Here is an 18,060-nt window from a genome sequence, read left to right as displayed (position 1 = left end):
TTTTGCATTCCAGAAAGGCAGTCCAAAAAAGCTTTGCACTATGGGATTTGTTTTTAAGAAATATTTGCCTGTAGTCAGGCTGTATTGATAATCCTGTCAAAAGACACCAGGAAACCTTATTATAGTAAAGAGAAGGGTTACTGGTCAATTCTTGGTGCCTCATCATAGCTGACAGGAACTGAAGGGTTTTTCTCTGGCAGATAAATAGATATGAAGTACTCAGAATATGCAGTTATGAAGTTACTTCAAAGTTTTGCTCTGCTCAATTTAAAAGTTTTCTCAAAAAGGAAAAAATATGCATGTAACACTGTTACCCCGTGCATGATGGATGATTATAAAAAGTACCGTTACCCTAGAGACCATGAAAGCTCAGAGACTGTCAGCTGATTAGTCCTCTTCTTGACACAGTGTGACTGAGTCTGAGGAAAGCTGAAGTGAGAAACCCAGCACAGAAGAAGCAGAACGTGGGCCGGAGCGAGACACCAGGTGTTCTGCCCACACGCAAATTCTGTTTGATGATGGCTTTTCGGAAATTTCTAAAAGGGACATTTTTTTTCAGTGTTTTTTAAGAAAAAAACCCATTTTCATTTGAAATGACATAGTTTGGTTTGAGACATGCACTATAGAATGAGACTTTTATTGTCTCATTATCTTTAGGGAAGGACAGAAATTTAAAGGGGTTTTATAGAATTTTCTTGGCTTATCAGAGAAGCTGGAGCATGTGGAGAGCAATGAGAAATTGACATGAGACTTCAAGCATGCCCCGCAGATGTTATGGGATGGTTCCAGGCCATTACCAGGAAGTAGACATCGCAGTGAATCAAGCCTTGTGAATTTTCTGGTTTCTCAGTGCATATGAAGGTTGTGCTTGTACTATTCTGTAGCCTGTTGGGGATGCAATAGTATTATATCTAAAAAAACAACATGTATACTTTAATTAGCAGTTATTTCATTACTGAAATCTGCTAACCATCCTCTGAGCCTTTAGCTCTTCATAATCTTCTTCCTGGTGGAGAGTCTTGTCTCCATGTTGGTGGCTGCTGACTGATCAGGGTCCTACCTACTGTAGGACCCACTGTAGATTGTTGAAGATTGGGGTGGCTGTGGCAATTTCTTAAAATGAGCCAATGATGAACTTTGCTGCATCAACTGACTCTTCTTTTCGCAAATAATTTTTCTGTAACAGCAATGCTGTTTGATAGTATTTTTTTTAATCCATGCTTGAAGTTGGAATCAGTCCTCTCAAAATTCTGCTGCTGTTTTATCAACTAAGTTTATGCACTATTCTAAATCCTTTGTCGTCTTTTCAGAAAGCTTCACTGCCTCTTTACCAGGAGTAAATCCTATCTCAAGAAACCGCTTTCTTTGCTCATCCATAAGAAGCAACCCTTCTTCCATTCAAGTTTCATCATGAAATTGCAGCAATTCAATCCCATCTTCAGGCTCCACTTCTAATTCTAGTTCTCTTACTGTTTCCACTACACCTGTAGTTACTTCCTCCACTGAAGGCTTGACTACCTCCACATCATCCACGAGGGTTGAAATCAACTTCTTCCAAATTCCTGTTAATGTTGATATTTTGACCTCTTCCTGTGAATCATGAATGTTCTTCTTTACATCTAGGATCATGAATCTTTTCTGGCAGTTTTTCTATTTTCCCCCAGATCCATCAGATAAATCACTGTCTATGGCAGCTATAGCCTTACAGAATATATTTTCTAAAGAATGAGACTTGAAAATCAAAATGACTCCTTGGTCCATGTGTTGCATGAAAATAACAGGACTCTTGTTGTATGTTTCTGACAGGTCTCCTGGGTGACCAGGTACATTGTCAATGAACAGTAATATTTTGGAATGAACCTTTTTTTCTGAGCAATAGGTCTCAGCAGTTGGCTTAAAATGCTCAGTAAACCATGTTGTAAACAGATGTGCTGTCATTGAGACTTTGTTGTCCCATTTAAAAAGCCATAAAAATATAATAATCATGAAAATTTGAAATGCAACACCAATACTTTTTGACACAGAGTTGCTACAGACCTTCAATTTGTAAAAGATTCAGTATCTACAAAGTGCAGTAAAACCACATATGACTATTTTAGAAGTTCACAATATAATTTGAATGGGGGAGGTACTGCTCCTACCAAGATTCTGATAATGAAACTTGTGGACCCTCTTTTAGCACCCTGATCCTCCTACAGAAAGAACAGAGGCCAGTGTGATTCTGAGTTGGGTCACCTCACTTGCATTTTTCCTAAATTCCTTACAGAGGTAATTGTCAACACCATTTTAAATTCAAAGGCATTTCCAGACAGTTTTAGATTTTGGCCTCCTGTGGGTTTCTGATCATTGCCTTCCTATTGAGCACTGAGCGGAGCACTCTCGCTGGTGTCCTTCATTCCCACCTAGGTCCTCACTGTAGGGCCTAATTTGTTCCTGCCACCAGGAGTGAATAAGCAAGTACCACATTAGGATCAAAGAAGTCCTGGGAAGCATGATCCAGCTGACGTCCCATATACCTCAGGTCTCCCGAGGTCCTCTCTTATTTAAGAGGCAAATTTTTCTAGATCTTTCCTCTTGGAAGAGTTTTATAAGAAAGCACTTACTTAGTTTTATTTGTTTTTTGGTTTTAATTTTTTAATTTTATTAAAGTGTAGTTGAGATACAATATTATATTTGTTTCAGGTGTACAGTATACTGATTCAATCTTTATTTACATTATAGTCACAAGTCTAGTAATCACCTGTCACCATAAAAAGTTATCACAATGTTATTGACCATATTTCCTATGCTATATATTATATTCCCATGAGTTATTTATTATATTCCTGGAAATTTGACTCTCTTAATCCCTTTCATTTATTTCCCCCAAACTCCCACTCACCTACCTTCTGGCAAACACCAATTTGATCCCTGTATCTGTGAGTCTGTTTCTGCATAGTTTTGTTTATTCATTTGTACTACATTGATTCTCCAAGCTAGACTCAAAATTCTCCAAGCTAGGCTTCAACAGTATGTGAACTGTGAAATTCCAGATGTTCAAGCTGGATTTAGAAAAGGCAGAGGAACCAGAGATCAAATTGCCAACATCCACTGGATCATAGAAAAAGGATTGGGAACTCATGTACACCCGTGGCGGATTCATGTTGATGTATGGCAAAACCAATACAGTATTGTAAAGTAAAATAAAGTAAAAAAGAAAAAGCAAGAGAGTTTCAGAGAAACATCTACTTCTGCTTTATTGACTACACTAAAGCCTTTGACTGTGTGGATCACAACAAACTGTGGAAAATTCTGAAAGATGGGAAGACCAGATGACCTGACCTGCCTCCTAAGAAATCTGTGTGCAGGTTAAGAAGCAACAGTTAGAATTGGACATGAAACAATGGATTGGTTCCATTGACACCCTGCTTATTTAACTTATATGTAGAGTACATCATGCAAAATGCCAGGCTGGATGAAGCACAAGCTGGAATCAAGATTGCCAGGAGAAATATCAATAACCTCAGATATGCAGAGGACACCACCCTTATGGCAGAAAGTGAAGAGGAACTAAAGAGCCTCTTGATAAAAGTGAAAGAGGAGACTGAAAAAATTGGCTTAAAGCTCAACATTCAGAAAACTAAGATCATGGCATCTGGTCCCATCACTTCATGGCAAATAGATAAGGAAGCAATAGAAACAGTGAGAGACTTTATTTGATGGGGCTCCAGAATCTCTGCAGATGGTGACTGTAGTCATAAAATTAAAACATGCTTGCTCCTTTAATGAAAAGCTGTGACCAGCCTAGACAGCATATTAAAAAGCAGAGACATTACTTTGCCTGCAAAGGTTCATCTAGTCAAAGCTATGGTTTTTCCAGTAGTCATGTATGGATGTGAGTTGGACCATAAAGAAAGCTGAGTGCCAAAGAATTGATGCTTTTGGACTGTGGTGTTGGAGAAAACTCTCGAGAGTTCCCTGGACTGCAAAGACATCCAACCAGTCCATCCTAAAGGAAATCAGTCCTGAATATTCATTGAAAGGACTGATGCTGAAACTGAAGCTCCAATACTTTGGCCACTTGATGCAAAGAGCCGACTCATTGGAAAAGACCCTGATGCTGGGAAAGATTGAAGGCAGGAAAGAGGGGATGACAGAGGGCGAGACTGTTGGATAGCATCACTGACTCGATGAACATGAGTTTGAGCAAGCTGCAGGAGTTGGTGATGGACAGGGAAGCCTGGTGTGCTGCAGTCCATGGGGTTGCAGAGTCAGACATGACTGAGTGGCTAGACAGAACAGTACAGATCACATTGATTGATTTGTGGATATTGAACCATCCTGTATGCCTGGAATAAATCCCACTCAATCATGATGTATGATCCTTTTAATATTTTGTTACATTCAGTTCACTAATATTTTGTTGCAGTTTTCACATCTATGTTTTTGGGGGGATACTGGTCTGTAATTTTCTTTCCTTGTGGCATCTTTGTCTCATTCTGGTACCAGAGTAATGCTTCACAGAATGAGTTTAGAAGTGTTTCTTCCTCTTCAATTTTTTGGAATAGTTTGAGAAGGAAAACTGTTAACTCTTCATAAAATGTTTTGTAGAACTCACCTGTGAAGTCCTGAACTTTGTGGCACTTTTTTTTTTTTTTAACCACTGATTCAATTTCATTAACAGTGATTGGTCTATTCAAGTAACATTTCTTCTTGGTTCAGTCTTGAAAGAGTGTGTGTCTAGGAATTCATCCATTTCTTCTATCAACTGATATTTTTATGGGTGTTTCCTTGTACTTAACTAGTTTTTTGTTCCTTACTACTTTTGAGATTCTTTAACTCTTGATCTTTATTCATAATATGGCTTGGTGTGGATCGCTTTGGGTTCATCTTCTTTAGGACTCTCTATGCTTACTAGGGGCTTCCCAGGTGGCACTAGGGGTAAAGAACCTGCCTGCCAATGCATGAGATGTAAGAGACGTGAGTTCAGTCCCTGGGTTGGGCAGATCCCCTGGAGGAGGGCACAGCAACTCACTCCAGCATTCTTGTCTGGAGAATCCCACGGACAGAGGAGCCTAGTGAGCTACAGTGCCTAGGGTCACAAAGAGTCAAGCATAACTGAAGTAATTTAGCAGACATGCACATGCTTCCTAGACTTTGAGGTCTGTCTCCTTCACCAGGTTAGAGAAGTTTTCAGCTTTTATTTCTTTAAGCAGGCTTTCTGGCCCTTTCTCTCTCTTCTCCTTCTGGGGCCCTTATATTGTAAATGTTAGTAAGCTTTGTGTTGTCCTCAGTTTTTGTCTCTCTTTTTTTTTTTTTTTCCTGCTCTGACTGGGTGATTTTCACTACCCTGTCTTCTGAATCACTGATTCATTCTTTCCTCTAATCTGCTATAGATTCCCTCTACAGTAGTTTTCATTTCAGTTATTGTGTTCTTTAGTTGCAACGGTTCTTCTTTATACTTTTTATCTCTTCATTGAAGTTCTCCTTGGGTTCATCCATTCTTCTCCCAAGTTTGGTGAGCATCTTTATGACTATTACATTGAACTTTTTATCTGGTTAATTGCTTATCTCCATTTTTCTCAAGAAAAACTTCTCTTTTTGAAGTTTATCTTATTCTTTCATGAGGAAGGTATTCCTTTATCTCCTCAGCTGGCCTAACTTCCTGTGGTTGTTTCTCTGTATTAGGTTTATCAGCTACATCTCCTGGTCTGAAAAAGTGGCCTTACATGGAAGGTGTACTGTGGGGTCCAAGAGCACGATGCCCCCTGGACCCCAGAGCAGGGTGCTCCCAGGGTATCCCCTGTGGGACTTATGCAGCCTCCTGCTGTATTTGGGTCATGATTGCTGTTGGGGGCACTGATGGGCGGGATTTGTCCCTAGCAAGACCCAGCCGTGACTGTGACAGACACACTGACATATGGGGCCAGACTCTAAGAGTGGGAATTGTTTTGGGGGGCACCCATGCCATCCGGGGTTGCCCACTGAGTGGAACAGGAGCTGCTTTGGAGTGACTGGCCGGGGCACACACGTTGGGCAGGGCAATTCCTCAAGGAATGCTGGGCAGAGGCACACAGTGTTGTAGCTAGGCAGATGGGGAGTGGCAGAACACTGCCCACCGGCACTGGGCCAAGTAGATGGAAAGAGAGAGAACACAGTACTTACCAGCACATCTGTCCTCAGAACGGTGTCCACTGCATCCTGCCCCTCTGTCACAGGCTCTAAAATCAGTCAGTGAACCACTTTCTCATATGACCCAGATGCTTTTATTTTTCTACTCTTTCAAGATCAAGTTTTATTATAGGAAGGCAAAATTGGTTTAACATTTAAAAATCAACTAATGTAATATACCTCATAACCAGATAAAGGAAAGAAATTATTTATGATCATATTAATAGAGTCAGAAAAAAACTTAATTAATTATATTCAACACTGTTCATGATTTTAAAAAAGAAAAAGCAAAGTCTTGGCAATTTCAGGTTAGAAAGTGTTTTTTTCTCTTTCTTTTTCATTTTTTAAATTATGAAAATATGATAAAACACTTATAGGAGACTTGGAAAATGTATAACAAAGTTACATATAGTTCCACTATGTATTACAATTATTTTTTAAACAGATAAAGATTTTTAGTAGGAGTTTCAATATCAAACTCTCAAAAATTAATGGGATGAATAAATTAAAAAGTAGAAGGATGCAGTGCCCCTGAAAAGCAGACCCAGGTGCTTTTCAAGCTGCTGCTTGTGTGCTGGGACTCAGAGCAAGTGGGCTTGTGCAGGAGCCCTTAAGGATGGAGGCTTGCCTTCCCACAGCCCTCAGGCCCTCCTGGAGATAGGCCCTGCTGGCTTTCACAGACAGCTGTTATGGGAATTTGTCTTCCCAGGGCAGGTCTCCAAGGCTGGCGAGCCCCACAAGGGACGTGGACCCCCGCTCCTCGGGGTAAGCTTCTCGTCTGTGGCGTCCCTCCCCTTGTGGTCAGCATGCCAGGGGCGTGGCTCTGACTGGACCGCTCTCTGTGCCTCCCGCCCGTCTTGACCTGGCCTTGCCTTTAGATCCTCGGGGGTGGAACATCTGTTCTCCTGTCTTCAGGCCATCCATCCTCAGAGATGGTGTTTCATATGCAGTTGTAGTTTGGGTGTGTCTATGGGAGGAGGTGAGCTCAGGGCTTTCCAGTTCACCATCTTGATCAGGAATCCTGAAAGAACTTTACTTAAACTTTTCTCAAACACACGCTGAGTTCCCACCTCTGTGAAAATCCTCAAGAATGGATGCCCACTTCAAAGCCTTATCCATTTTAGGAAGAGCCTTCCACACTAAGCAGATGTGGAGTTAGCAGGAGAAAACAGATCCTGCCTTCTAGCTTCTATCAACATTGGAGGGACAGTATTGGGAATGATTGTTCTTACTTTTGACCTTATAAAGTTCAGCTGTTATTGGTTCATAATGAGGGAAACCTTCTGTTATTTGTAACCCACTGGCCCACAGAGTAGTTCATGTGACTGATACGGATTTGACTTTTCAGAGTTGATAACAGTAGGGGCCTTAGGAAGTGGGAGGCGTGTGTGTGTCAAAATGACGAAGGACACAGTGGTCAATCAGGGGCAGGACAAAAAACGCATAAGGCCTTCAAACAGCTTGCAAGGCCCTGCGTGAAGAATTATCCTTCCCAAATGCCAGTAACACTCTTTATCTGACCTCATTTTTCCAGCATGCATATAAATGCACTGACTTACATAGAAATAAACCCCGAGAGTCAAAATGGAAATCTCCAAGGCTATCACCTGAAAAACTACAACAAACACAGTTCTTCAGTGACGAGACCCTCTAGATACATTGGGTTAGAACACTGCTGCTGTTTTATTTCTGATTTCCTACAGAAGCTACACTGATACCAAACTGTCATCCTGCACCGACAGGCCATGCAGGCACATGTCTCTTTGCAGACAGACCAGCCTTCAAGTCTGTTCCAAATTTCAGAAGAGGCCTGCCCTAAAGGGGTGAAACACATATTCTAGAAAAATGGGGAAGCTGTTACTGACCTTATTAGCATTCCTGTATGAAATTTTGTTGTGAAACAATTATAAAATAAGACCCTATGGCTTTGGGAAAGACTTCATAAGGAATGAGCTTGGGATCTTAATAGGAAATTGGAGTAAAAATTTCTCATGTGCTTTGTGCAGTTCAACACCTTTATCTATTAATAGCAGGCCGGTATTAACCTAATGATATGAGAGCTTTGTACAAATACATTTTAACATTTGACAGGAGACATATAAATGTTACTGTGATTTACAAATGCATAAATTATTTTTTCTTGTTTTATGACACCTCATATGCACTGAGATTCATGTGGAATAATCTTATTTTGCATTATATTAAAATCTGAGAACTGAATTTATTTATTTATTTTTTTAATTTTAAAATCTTTAATTCTTACATGCGTTCCCAAACACGACCCCCCCTCCCACCTCCCTCCCCACAACATCTCTCTGGGTCATCCCCATGCACCAGCCCCAAATACATAGCTTTTAGCAGATATATTCTTCTTTTGGAATTATGTTCCATGTTATTAATCCTTGTTAATGAAAAGTTCATATTTATTCAGTTATTTTTCTTTCTTCCTAATTTTTTAGCCTGTGATATTAAGCACTCACTGAGATGACTTAGTGAGAGTCAGCTTAACAAGGTCTCTGTAATAGTGGGAACTGGGTGGAACTATTAAATACACCCCAGGTAGTAAATGTTATTTTACTGCAGAAATGTTTAAATAGAGATTTGGAAGAGTACTTTCAAATGACCTACCTAACTACAAACACTTTTCCTTATTGTTCACATATGTTAGATGAAAGTCAGCTATAGAAAAGAAATCCTGGTGACTTTCCACATTTGAATATGTATCAATTTAGGATATTGTTCAGGCCACTGTTGTTTTGCATCCAGTATTGTCCTGAGTGTCTGTAGCATAGTCTTCAGATATAAATGTGTGGAGATATTCCACTGGGTATATTTTCCACGTTCACCTCAAAGTATCTCCTGAATGCATATCAATCAGAGAACACGCTTACTTTTTTGTCTCTCTTTTTGTTTATCTCCTCCTTAGGCTACCGAGGACAGAAGGGAGAAAGGGGGGAACCGGGAATTGGGCTTCCAGGGAGCCCGGGTCTTCCTGGGACTTCAGGTAATAGTGATATTATCTTCGCAACATGAGCCAGCCTCCAAAAATCGGAGCCATGCCTGCTCCTTGTGGCCCTTTGGTGTTGCTCCAGTTGACACTGAATGACTCATGTTGGTTGGAGGGAGGGAGGAAGATCTGTATGTTGACCTGTATTCCGATGGGGTCTTTTATTTCATTAGCTCCGGGCTTGCCAGGCTCACCAGGTGCCCCAGGGCCCCAGGGCCCCCCAGGACCTAGTGGAAGATGTAACCCAGAAGATTGCCTGTATCCCATTTCACATGCCCGACAGCGAACAGGTGGGAAGTAACCACACCCCAGGAAGACTTGATGCCAGTCACCTCTCCTTGCTGTTGGAGCTTTCTAAATACTGTCAGACCCTCGTGATCGTGGGTGACTTTTTCTTTTTTCTTTTTTTTTTTTTTTTTGGTGTAGGCCAGACATTAAAAACAAAAATTGAAATCCTATTCCTATAGTAACTGCGATATCAGCCTTTTTAGAATTTTTTCCAAATTCATTCCATGTCTTGCTTCACCATTATTATGATTTTTATTCAGGGTTTTCTATGAAATATGCAAGCACATTTTATCATTTGTTCATCTTTAAGAGAAAGTGATATCTTATGATTTAGTAGACTGATGGTGATGTACGTTTTGTAGTCTTATCAACTTGTATTTGGCCTTTCATTTCTGAATTTTAACGTTTCAGACTTATCTGGAAGTTTCCTTGGTATTTAAATTTACTATCATTGCTGACAATTTCATTAACTTTTTTGATATAGTGCATTGCTCCTGCTGAATGTTTTTGACTACTTTTATAGCTTAAGAATTCTTATACCATCCTTTATCCATTCTACTTATGTAGAGAAATAGATAGGCAATAAGACCTTCATAATTTAGATTCTGGAAGAAAACTCAGGAGGCTGTCTTATCAGGAAGCCCAAAATCCTACCAGAGCCAACTACTGAAATGATTCTGTTGCTCCTGTGTAATGAGCTCCAGTCAAAGTGGTCCCACCAGAATGAGTGTGTCCTGCGTAAGAAAGAAGAAGCGAAGTCAAGGCCCAGCACTGCGGCCCCTTTGCCAAGTTTCTCATTTGGGAAACGGAAAGCTGATATTTTTGGGAGGTGTCTGGTGGCGAAGGCACCCAGCTGTCTTTAGTACTTTCAAAGTTTAAAGGGCCTCGCAGAGTCTTTGGGCCCAAGTCCATTAGCCTTCTGATCTCAAGACTCTCAGACATTAAGAACCATCCATCATAACAAAGGATGGGACTTCTAGCAACTGGAAAGAAACCTCCTTGTGCTAGAAGGTGAGCGTGTGGTATCCACAAATGCATATCAACAAGCTGAAGCCTGGAAGCTTATAGGAAGAATGATGCTTCTCAGAAGCTGCAGCTAGAGGTTCAGGGCCGTGAAGGAAATCCATGAGACCGAGTGAGAGTCCACGCACTTCAGGGGCACAGACACTGCCCAGACCACATCCTCTGACCCGGAATGAAAACGTGTGATTGCCAACCAAACAGCCGAATGGTAGTTTCATGGCCCGGCCGTACATTATTTTGAGAAACTGTTGGTTGAAAATGATTTCCTGGGGCCGGGCAGGAGGATGTTGTTGAAATCTGAGTGGCGGGTCCTAGGGATGCCGAGAGTGTCCACCCTCCCAGCCCCCACCCCGCCCCAGACATCTGCCATTGGGGCAGATTGTGAAAAGCTGTGAGGGTGGTCTTGTGGGCAGCATGCCTCCATGGAGGCAGCTTTGTTCAAATGCACCCGGGGTTTGAACTGGTTTTCATTATAGTTGGATGAACTGATGGTCAGGTATTATGTACATGGCTGTGCATACGTACAACCTTTTTGTTATTTCATGTTGAAAGATGCTGTATATTTCACTTCCAAGTTTATTTATTTTCATTTCCAAGGTCATTTTATTTATTTCAAGTGTTGTTAATTTTAAATTTATTTTCTCCTTCATTTTCTTTCCTGTGCAATACCTACAATGGTGCTGTGTTTTAGACTGACACAATCAGAATATACATATACATTTTCTTAGTAAAATGATCATTTATCCCCACAAAATGTACAGAGGTCTAAAATCTGGTGCTATGTGTATATCTTGAGCTTTTAATTTGTGGAGCTTTAATTTGTTGAATTTTCTGAACGCTTACAACTCCTCTGCCATTTATTAATTTACTTGAATTTGTCATAAAGCTAAAAACATTTTATAGGTTTTCAAAGATTATTTTTTCATATTTCATATGTTTGCTTATTGTTTTGCTTCTTTGTTAATCCAGAAGTATTTATTTTAGCATTTTACTGCTTTCGTGAACTCTTGTCAATGGTGATCAATGCATTGTTTTCTTGGAGTCGATCCCTTCACAGACGCAAGAAGACTCAGTTCATTTTCTTGTTTTACAAATTCTGCTCATTTTAATTCCAGAGAATATTTCATGTGTCCTTTTTACAAATTAAGTATTTCAGAACCTTTCTTTTTCTAAATTCCATTAATGCTGGACTGGTTTATTCCTGTTTCAAGGGTCTGGATTTAGTCAGGTGATTTGAGGAGTTGATGCCAATTATAAACTTGAGTTGTCACAGTGACTCAGGTCCTTTCTAGACAAGTGACATGTGTGATGCAGTCCTACTTGGGCATAACCAGAGGAAAGAGCTGCATCACACGGAATGAACTCTGCTTGGCTACCTGTGCAGGAGATGCAGCAAAGAGCAGCAAGAAGGGCTGCGCCCAGCAAACACAGCACCAGTAAAGTGAAGACCTGGCAGTTGCCTGATTCTTTTAACAAAAAGAAAGTGGATAATTAAGGCCCCAAACAGGGTGCGAAGACTTCCCCTAACTGCTGTGGTGGTGGCCAGCTCTCTTGTCTCATTTTGTTCCATTCCAGAACCTTTGTTCACTTCCACACAGAAGTCAGCAGTGTCCACAGCAGAGAAAAAGAATGGCCGCATTTCATGAGTTATCTCTTGTCTGGACTCCACACAACAAAGTATGTTTAAATACAAAGTAATTGCAGGCCATGATGGCAACAGACTTCCCATGTAGCACAAGTGATAAAGAACCTGCCTGCCAATGCAGGAGACACAAGAGACGCAGGTTCAATCTCTGGGTCGGGAAGATGCCCTGGAGGAGGGCATGGAAACCCACTCCAGTATTCTTGTCTGGGAATCGCATGGACAGAGGAGCCTGGCAGGCTACAGTCCATGGGGTCGCAAAGAGGCAGACGCGACTGAAGCCACTTAGCACGCACACACATGATGGCAATTACAAGTTGTGTGTTTGCCCTACAGAAGTATGTTTGAATTCCAGTCTAACATTTTGTGTCAAGATCAGGTAACACTGTCAGATAGAAATCCTTCTGTGCAAAGAATAAGATTTGACTTCACTTAATATTTTTGGCCTTTAGAAAAAGGAAGAATAATTCATGACTTTGTTATTCTTCTTTTCTGCTGAAGACATTAACCATTTTTCATAACTGTAACAGAAACACAACCAGTCTTAACCTTTGAAAATTTTCACCTTGTTATCAAAGTAGTTTAATTAATGACTTTAAAGTATTGATAATCCTATATGCTTATTTCTATGTTTCATAACGTTGAAACTTTAAAATTTTAGACACTTTTATGATAGAGCATCAGTAATTATCTTAAGATATATTATCTGTGAAAGATGTCATTTGATGTTTGGATTTTAAAATGATTTCTTAGGAGTATGTTTTAGGAGTTAAATAAGATTGAGCTTTTCTGCAGTCTTTCTCCACTGCGGAGAACCTGTGATATATCACTTTTTGTCCACAAGATGGTGTCTTAAGCAATTTCTATTAGAAGAATTGAACAGATTTGCAGAAACACGAAAGGCTAGAAACAGCTGAGTAGAAAACTCCATCAAAACCTTTGCTTTTGCACTTACTCTTTTTTACTTTTGTAAATAACTTGTTGATTTATGTTTTGTAATTTTTTTGTTAATTTTTGCTTTTCTCACCTCAAGTATCTTCATGAAGCAGGCACAATCACATTTGATTTGTTGACTGTTTCAGTTTTATTTCATAAGTATATTTATATGGCTAGCTAACTGGAAAATGTAGTATTTTCAGTTTGTATGCTACCCTCATATTTTAGTGAGTAACATGAAAACACTTGAGTAATCATGCTACCTATTAAACAGGATAGAAAGTCTCTTTTGGCAAATAAAAGAATTTAGCTTATCCCAAGAAGTAGACCATACATAGAATTAGACAATGTCCAAATCTTCATATTGTTCAAAGCACTTAAAAGTTTACAATTAGATTTGTATAATTATATATTTTTAGAAATGTATCACTATTTACAAAAGTTAAGATAAGAAACACGGGTTTTCAAAATACCATTTAAACTTTCCTAACATTGGCAATATCCTGATATTGAGAATTTCCAGGTTAAGTTATGCTTAAGGTTTTTCCAGTGACGTCTCAGAATAGTTTTGCACATTTTTTCATTGCTCTTGTTGTTATTTTTCACATTTGTCCGTGTCCACCTTCTTCAGACACACAGTTTAATGTCATTGTTTCCCAGTGTCCATTCTTAAACACTAGTGTGGAGGCTTGGACCCCCTGTTATAGCCCTCTCTCATACAGCTTACACAGCCTTCCAAGAGGGAGAGGTAGAGACTGAATTGAATTTTTGTCTTTTATGCCTATTGTTTCAAACTGAAATAGCCCACTGAATTGTATTCACTCATGAGTTGACTGGTAAAGGTAGCATTCATGACATGAAACGTGTTTAACTACTGGGAGTCTCAGGAAATAAGACAGATTAATGACCTCAGTCTTGTGTGCTGTGGCTGGAGCAGTACCCCAAACACTTCACTCAGCAAAATTGTGCCAGAGTAACTGCTCGAGTTAGTTAAATTGGATGAAAAACCAGGTGTACACAGAGAAAACTCATCCACAGGAGCAGACCCAGAATAGCAAAAATTTACCTCAAATTTCAGTTCAGTTCAGTTCAGTCGCTCAGTCATGTCTGACTCTTTGTGACCACATGAACCACAGCACACCAGGCCTCCCTGTCCATCACCATCTCCCAGAGTTTACCCAAACTCATGCCCATTGAGTCGGTGACGCCATCCACCATCTCATCCTCTGTCGTCCCCTTCTCCTCCTGCCTTCAATCGTTCCCAGCTTCAGGGTCTTTTCAAATGAGTCAGTTCTTCGCATCAGGTGGCCAAAGTATTGGAGTTTCAGCTTCAGTATCATTCCTCCCAGTGAATATTCAGGACTGATTTCCTTTAGGATGGACTGACTGGATCAGTTTGCAGTCCAAGGGACTCTCAAATTTAGGGCAGGCTTATAAAACCAAGCTGTCTAAGAAAAATCTAAATGGAAAAAAATGCCCTGTTCAGAGCCAATAGTCTTCCCTGATAGCTCAGTTGGTAAAGAATCTGCCTGCAATGCAGGAGACCCTGGTTCAATTCCCAGGTCAGGAAGATCCCCTGGAGAAGGGATAGGCTGCCCATTCCAGCATTCTTGGGCTTCCCTGGTGGCTCAGCAGGTAAAGAATCTGCCCACAATGCAGGAGACTCTGGGTTCAATCCCTGGGTTAGGAAGATCCCCTGGAGAAGGGAAAGGCTACCCACTCCAGTCGGAGAAGGCAATGGCACCCCACTCCAGCACTCTTGCCTGGAAAATCCCATAGATGGAGGAGCCTGGTGGGCTGCAGTCCATGAGATCACTGAGGGTTGGACACGACTGAGTGACTTCACTTCCACTTTTCACTTTCATGCATTAGAGAAGGAAATGGCAACCCACTCCAGTGTTCTTGCCTGGAGAATCCCAGGGACAGGGAAGCCTGATGGGCTGCCGTCTGTGGGGTCACACAGAGTCGGACACAACTAAAGTGACTTAGCAGTAGCAGTAGCACCCACTCCAGTATTCTGGCCTGGAGAATTCCGTGGACTGTATAGTCCAGGGGGTCACAAAAAGTTGGACATGACTGAGCAACTTTCATTTTCAGAGCCAATAGTGAGTGATATAGGTTACAGCTCCAGGAGTTAGCTACTTACTTCATGAATTTGTCAAAAGAGAATACTAATAAAGTAAGAGATTTCACTAAATTTAGGGGTAGTTAGTAAGATTTGAGTTTATCAGAAGGGTGTGTGTCGCCTGACAAGGATAAGCATATGGGTGTAAAGATGCTAACTGCATCACAACATTTTATTTTGCTCTTTTATTTAAAGTACATTTTAGGGGTAAATATTTTTCAGTGCATTAATGTATTTAAATTCAGATTGTTTTATGACATATTTTTAAACTATTTATTTTTAAAATAAGACTTTGGGTGCATTTTGTCCATTCTCTTTGTTGTCTGTCTTACCTCATCAAGCTACGTAAGGTTTAATCCAACATACTGCTGTTAAGTGGAATGGCGCTAGGTTTATGCTAAATCCCACGTTGTTATACTGCTTTGAGGAGTTGAATCCTGTATTTTTGGGTTGCAGAATGAGTTTGTCAGTTAATCAGCAATAAAGGATTTGACCCTCGATCAGGGAGTCCTGAGGTGCGGTTGTTAGCAGCATCGCTTCTTTAGCTGAAGCTCCACATTTCAGGCTTGCTGACGGGGGTCAGCCACAGGGAGGCTGCAAGCACTCTCACCTCCCAACCATGAGCCCACGGGAGCCAAGAAGCGTGCAGACTGGCCTGTTGCAGGGCTTATGTCAATACCACGCTCGTAATCATACTTCCGTTTGTCACATGAATCCACACTTAGCTTGTAAGAATTACATTCACAGCCCAGCTCAGTGGCAGCTCATAAAAAGCTTGGTCTGATGAATTTGGATGAGAATTAAAAGCAGAAACCAGAGAATATCCAGGCCTTTGTGACTTTGGTCGCACATGGTGATTTCCTCACTAAATCATGTGGGCTTGAGCAAGATGAGAAATGTCAGAGTTAACTTTTCTCAGAAACATAAGCTCTTCCATCCTGAGAGATGGGCCATTAGGTTAAATACACAGCATGTCTCTTTAACAGAAATGAATCCCATCAAAACCTGCCAGCGGATTTAGATTCCTGCTTAGACTGAGAAATGATTTACAGAGTTCTTAACTATCTTCACCCTCAGGTCCATCATGAAGAGTAAAGTAGCCGTGTGCTCTCTACAGGATAGTCTGAAGTCTTTTCGCACAAAAATCTTCAACGTGGAGGCCAGAGACAAATTCAGACAAACCTTAAAAGAAAGTTCCCTGGAGCCAGTTCCCATCATTCGCTTTCTTTGTGGGTATTCTTAGAAAATCTGGCCTCAAGAGCGAGATGTGAAGGGTCCGTTATGGGGAAAGTTAGCATGGATTCCCATTTATTAAGATCAAAACTAGGATCAGTCAGCATCCTCTTCCTGATAACCAGATACATTAAACTGTATGACCAATTGATGCATTATACTTCCTCTAGTTAGTTCTTTAAAGAGCATTTGGGCATGTGTATCTATAGTCATATGTTCTTATGGTAAACCAATTCTGATTTAATATTTACTGAGCCATATGAATTAATACTGCCATGTCCCAGATCAAACTCACTAACAAAGAGTCAGTACATAGCTGAAAAGTATCAATTTTACTCTAGGAAAAAAAAAAGAGAGAGAGAGAGACTTGACCTATATTTATTGAAAACAAATGTTCTTTTTCTAAAAAGATATTTTAAATAATTTACATCCATTCCCTGTTTGTAAACAGCAGGATTACTTGTTGGCTAGTGCTTTTCTTAATATCGGCTTTTCACACCTTTTGCCAGGGCTCCCAGAAAATGTTTAAAAACCATTTTCTTGATATTTAGTGTGACTGTATGTATTCCTAGTGATCTTCCCCCTGTATTAGTTTATTTTTAAACTCAGACATGTTAATTATCAGAGAAGCTGTAACAGCCAAAAATTAAAGAATACAGAGATTTATCTTCTAAAGCAGGGATTTACATTAAGCTTATTTTAGGTTGCAAGTAAATTAGATTTTACTTATGATGTTTAAGGATAGCAATATTCATGTAGTTAGCTTGAAATAGTGTGTTCATAAATAATAAAATCAATCAAGAAACTGATACAACTACTCATTCATCCCCTTCTGCTAGACAAAGTCAATGATCCCAGACTGTGCTGGGGAATTTATGTGCTCAGTCACCGGGAAGTGATTTCCACAGTTCTTACCCAACCTGTCAGATCTGTGGGATGGAAATCAGGTCACAGTGTCACAGACGCACTGGCTTAGAATTAGATCATCAGCCCTTGAGTAAGTAACACGCACGTTTCTAACCACCTGTAATTACTCCACACTTTTCTCAGCAACTCAGACACCTTCCAACTTCCCTGAGGTCTGGAGGATTTCTGTTTTGCTGGAGAGAGAGATTTGGTCTAATTCAGGATTTATCAACATTCTTTCATGGAGAGGATCAGTGAGATGTTTTCTTTGCAATTTCTCCATCAAGTCTACACTGCTTCTGTAAGCTGTTTCTGAACTGGATTTACGATGGATTACTCCCACCATTGGGGATGTGCTCATTTCGCACAATCGCTTTGTAAGTGGTGGTTTCCAGTTTGCTGTGTCTATGGAGCTTGCTGTACAGCCTTTTGTATATCAAGTCTGTAGAACAGTTGACTCAACTTTTCCTTGAAATTTTATTTTTTTTAAATTTTCTTATGAATCTGATAAACCTATTTATCGGAACTGAGAAATGTATTTATTCATCTAATTTTTCTTTTGTTGTATCTGACTGTGTCACTCCAGTTAAAATAAAACCATCTTGGTGAAAATAAAGGCGATTTCTTTGCATTTATTGGATTACATGTCACAGCACCTGAAAAGGTTCGCCATCCGTGTGGAGATCATGTAAGTAGTTATGACCACTGTCTCGTCTGCAAAGATTCTCTCTTCCATGAGGAGGAGGACCG

The 18,060-nt window shown here is 40.3% G+C and overlaps 1 protein-coding gene across 1 annotated transcript in view; it reads left to right on the top strand.

Moving 5' to 3' along the window:
* COL19A1 (collagen type XIX alpha 1 chain) overlaps positions 1-17,926 on the top strand; it is a 488,172-nt gene extending 470,246 nt beyond the window's left edge. The window contains exons 50-51 of the mRNA XM_042253848.2: positions 9,077-9,154; positions 9,331-17,926. Of these exons, the coding sequence (XP_042109782.1) occupies positions 9,077-9,154; positions 9,331-9,458 (206 nt within the window). The 3' untranslated portion in view covers positions 9,459-17,926. The remainder of the gene's footprint in view (positions 1-9,076; positions 9,155-9,330) is intronic.
* The last annotated feature ends 134 nt before the right edge of the window (positions 17,927-18,060 follow it).

This window comes from Ovis aries, chromosome 9 (assembly GCF_016772045.2).
Source record: "Ovis aries strain OAR_USU_Benz2616 breed Rambouillet chromosome 9, ARS-UI_Ramb_v3.0, whole genome shotgun sequence".
Taxonomy (NCBI): domain Eukaryota; kingdom Metazoa; phylum Chordata; class Mammalia; order Artiodactyla; family Bovidae; genus Ovis; species Ovis aries.
Note: the sequence above shows the minus strand (reverse complement) of the source record. Positions and strands in the feature narration are given on the sequence as shown.